The sequence below is a fragment of the Nestor notabilis genome, unplaced genomic scaffold, assembly GCF_000696875.1.
Source record: "Nestor notabilis isolate BGI_N333 unplaced genomic scaffold, ASM69687v1 scaffold17547, whole genome shotgun sequence".
NCBI lineage: Eukaryota > Metazoa > Chordata > Aves > Psittaciformes > Psittacidae > Nestor > Nestor notabilis.
The window spans coordinates 7994-8918 of record NW_009937090.1 but is presented as its reverse complement, the minus strand read 5'-3'; the positions used below and the strand labels follow the sequence as shown (position 1 = coordinate 8918).

General features: G+C 61.8%; 1 protein-coding gene across 1 annotated transcript in view; it reads left to right on the top strand.

Annotated features, from left to right (window-relative positions):
• Nucleotides 1-925, top strand: part of GTF3C2 (general transcription factor IIIC, polypeptide 2, beta 110kDa) — a gene marked incomplete at both ends in the record, with an annotated part of 9370 nt that overhangs the window by 2418 nt on the left and 6027 nt on the right. Inside the window, 2 exons of the mRNA XM_010018657.1 lie at nt 267-365; nt 648-875. Of these exons, the coding sequence (XP_010016959.1) occupies nt 267-365; nt 648-875 (327 nt within the window). The remainder of the gene's footprint in view (nt 1-266; nt 366-647; nt 876-925) is intronic.

Here is a 925-nt window from a genome sequence, read left to right as displayed (position 1 = left end):
TGGTGGGGGGAATAAGGGCATGGTGGGTGCTGTACTCCTTCATCCTCAGGCAGGATCAGGCCCCAGCAGAAAGGATGGGGCCGTCTTGTGGGCTTTGGGGGTTTCATGGACTTGGTCATGGAATCTTAGTAGCCCTCTGGGTGTCCAGCAACAGAGCACACCAGGCTGTGCAGAGGCTTGGATGGGTGCTGGGGTATGATGCTGTGCTGACGGGTGACTGGGTGAGGGGTGGGGAGAAGTTCTCTCACCACCTCCTTCCTCCCCAGTGAAGCTGCTCCATACCTGCCAGCAGAGGAGAAGTCTCCATTCTTCTCCATCCAGCGGGAGGGCATCGAAGACGACGGTGTCTTGTACAGGGTAAACAGGTCTGTGATGGGGTGCCGCGAGGCACTGCTGGGGTGGTGGCTGTCATGCCTGAGACAGGCAGAAACTCCCAGGGCTGTGGTTCTGGCAGGTCTGAGAGCTGGGTTGGGTGAGCCCCCCAGGGCAGCAGGAGTGGCTGTAGGCTCAGCAGCCAGCTCTGGGCTCTCACCAGCCCTGTGCCAAGGCTCTGCACCAGCTGGGTTCTGCCCTGCCTGTCTCATGTGCTCACACTCTGCAGCAGTGCTGCTCTTTCCCCATGCCCTTACCCACCTCCCCACTGGCAGGTTCAGCTCACTGCAGCCCCATGAGGAGCGCCTGGACGTGTCCTTCTTCGTGGGTGGCCCTGTGTGGGCCATGGAGTGGTGCCCATCACCGGAGGGCTCAGCGACCTCTCAGTACGTGGCTGTCTACTGCCACAGGAGCATGGAGGAGACGCACAGCGTGGCTGGGCTCCATGAGGGCCCTGCGCTTCTGCAGCTCTGGGGCCTGGGCACACTGCAGCCAGAGCAGGGGTGAGTGGATGGTGGGGTTCATCCCTTGCCATAGGCACCCGGCATGCACT